This window comes from Octopus bimaculoides, chromosome 3 (genome assembly GCF_001194135.2).
Source record: "Octopus bimaculoides isolate UCB-OBI-ISO-001 chromosome 3, ASM119413v2, whole genome shotgun sequence".
NCBI lineage: Eukaryota > Metazoa > Mollusca > Cephalopoda > Octopoda > Octopodidae > Octopus > Octopus bimaculoides.
In genome coordinates, this window is record NC_068983.1 from 141,653,922 (window position 1) to 141,656,986 (window position 3,065).

A 3,065-nucleotide genomic window follows, 5' to 3' on the forward strand; every position below is an offset into this window, starting at 1 on the left:
TTCATCATCATCATCATCGTTTAACGTCCGCCTTCCATGCTAGTATGGGTTGGACGATTTGACTGAGGACTGGTGAAACCGGATGGCAACACCAGGCTCCAATCTAATTTGGCAGAGTTTCTACAGCTGGATGCCCTTCCTAACGCCAACCACTCAGAGAGTGTAGTGGGTGCTTTTACGTGTCACCCGCACGAAAATGGCCACGCTCGAAATGGTGTCTTTTATGTGCCACCCACACAAGAGCCAGTCCAGGGGCACTGGCAACGATCCCGCTTGAAAGATTTCATGTGTCGCCCACACATGAGCCAGTCCAGGGGCACTGGCAGCGATGCCGCTCGAAACATTTCATGTGTCACCTGCACAAGGGCCAGTCCAGGGGCACTGGCAACGAAGTCGCTCGAAAGATATCATGTGTCGCCCGCACATGAGCCAGTCGAGGGGCACTGGCAATGATCCCGCTCGAACGATTTCATGTGTCACCCGCACATGAGCCAGTCCAGGGGCACCGGCAACGATCTCGCTCGAAAAATGATTTTTGGAAAATGATTTTTGCACAAACTTGTAGTTACATGCAGATGCTGCATTCAATGTATCAACCAAAAATAATTTTCAATTGAAATTATAACCATGATAAGAAAATTCAGTAGCTTTAATCAAAACTAGTTTCCCTTGCATATCTTCTTTTAATTTTACTCAACAGAAATATTTTCAGAGTTGTCTCTCTTGTGCCTTTTAAGAGTAATTTTCATTAGCGAAAATGAATACTCAATCCATTATGGTCATGATTTCAAAGGATTAAATATAATTTTCCACTCACAACCTGTCTAGTGGTATCCATGAGATTGGAAGAGACCATTTAGAAAACATCTGTCTCTTTCCCAAGATAATAAGATGATGATTTAGTCAAACAATGCAAGCCCAGATGGAAAAGGAGCACTGTAAGAGAAGAATGATAGCACATTGTGAACAGCAATGTACAGGGACATCTTATAGTTTAAGTTGGAAGAAATATATATGAATTTGTTATCATTAAACTGTATATAACATCTGATATATTTATATCTTGTTTCAGCCCACACCATCTGTCCACCATATCACCGGAGGTGTAAGAGCAGGAAAACAATTCATATTCAGTGGTTTTGCTCAAGATGGATGTGATGGGTAATTATACGTTGTCATTTTAATCACAGTTCTTTTATTTCTATGCCACCTGTGTTCACTGAAAATAATTGTTATTTCCTTATAAGAGTGAAAATTCTCATATTTTTACAATATATTCTGAGTATTCAGTCTGCTTAGTTATATTTTCTGCCCAATTTCTATTGATTTCATGTTTGCTGTATTTTTTTTTTTTTGTTCTCTCATGAGACATGTGCTTGTCTATTTGCATACAATTCATTATTTGTTGTCCTGCTAGTTTACAACTGGGTCAAAATTAAGGGGAAATTGGGAATAGCAGTTATAAATAAAACCTACACAGGTCAGAACAAGTCAATGAAGTAGCCTTTATGTGATTGTTCAACATTCTAAATATAGCAACAAAATAACACTCAGACCACACACCACAATCTTGAAAAAGAAAAATATTCCAGACGTTATATACAAAAAGGACAATGTTATGAAATGCGTTTTATCATAGGTTTGTCTGACCAGGATATAGGCAAAACAAGAGCCACAAGAAACAATTGTCTTACTACTTGAGCTAACTAGGAAGATAATTTGGAGACAATTGGCTGTTTATCATATCATATATACTTATGTTTAAAAGTTTAAAAATAGGTTTAAAAAAGTTTTAAAATAGGGACCATTCTTATAAAAACTAAAAAGCTGTTATTAAACTCAGGAATAGGTGTTGAACTGAGTGAGTCAATTGTTGTTGTTGGCACTCCGTCACTTACGATGCCGAGGGTTCCAGTTGATCTGACCAACGGAACAGCCTGCTCGTGAAATTAACGTGCAAGTGGCTGAGCACTCCACAGACACGTGTACCCTTAACATAGTTCTCGGGGATATTCAGTGTGACAAGGCTGACCCTTTGAATTACAGGCACAACAGAAACAGGAAGTAAGAGCGAGAGAAAGTTGTGGTGAAAGAGTACAGCAGGGTTCGCCACCATCCTCTACCGGAGCCTTGTGGAGCTTTAGGTGTTTTCGCTCCCGGTCTGGGAATCGAAACCGCGATCCTATGACCGCGAGTCCACTGCCCTAACCACTGGGCCATTGCACCTCCATATAAGAATTTTACAATATATTGTATAAGAATTAATCTGAAAGTATCAGAGCTTTATAATAAATCAGCAAATGACTTGCACTTTTCAGTTCTTCTGTAAAATACAGGGGTTTTTTAAACTTTTATTATCTCTTGGTCAAGCATAAAGATCAGTGCTCATGACTTTTACAGAACATCTAAGACTGAAAGCGAGAGAAAAAGGTATCCTCAGACTGACAATTTAACCCACATGCTTGCAACAGAGTGAAGAATGGACTTTGCTAAAGATGCCTGAGGAGTTCAGTGGTAGTGTGAAACCAAATGACACCCTGTCAGTACTTTATTTCAGACCTGCTATGAAGATATCAACCTTTATTCTTTAGCATTCTCTTTGAGAGCCAAATGATTGTTGTTAAGTCTGTTAATCACTCGATCATTCTTCTGAAAGTAAAAAATAATAAAATAGAAAAATATATGAAAAAGAAAAAAAAGTAACTAATTATTGGGTGGATACCACAATTTCTTTTTATTTGTTATATTAAACACACACCTACAAGCACACATCTACATCTATGTTATCACACTCTTACCTTTACTCCCTAACTTACCCAGCAGCATAAAGTGAAAGAGTTTGGATGTAGCAGTAGATTGTATAGACAGTTTGCTAACTAATGATATTTACCTTTTGGAATGAGCAGTAAATGTGAGGAAAGAATGTTGTAGTGATAGTGGTATGGGAAGAACAGTTCTTAACAGGTTGATATATAGCCATAGCAACTATATGAAATCGTGTTTGTGTATATTATACGCACACACACACACACACAGACACACACACATATATATATATATATATA

General features: G+C 38.1%; 1 protein-coding gene across 3 annotated transcripts in view; it reads left to right on the forward strand.

Moving 5' to 3' along the window:
• The window catches only part of LOC106867183 (galectin-9C), a 61,975-nt gene that overhangs the window by 33,315 nt on the left and 25,595 nt on the right, over positions 1-3,065 (forward strand). For all 3 annotated transcript variants that reach the window (XM_014911980.2, XM_014911982.2, XM_052966593.1), the window contains exon 3: positions 1,073-1,161. In XM_014911980.2, the coding sequence (XP_014767466.1) occupies positions 1,073-1,161 (89 nt within the window). The remainder of the gene's footprint in view (positions 1-1,072; positions 1,162-3,065) is intronic.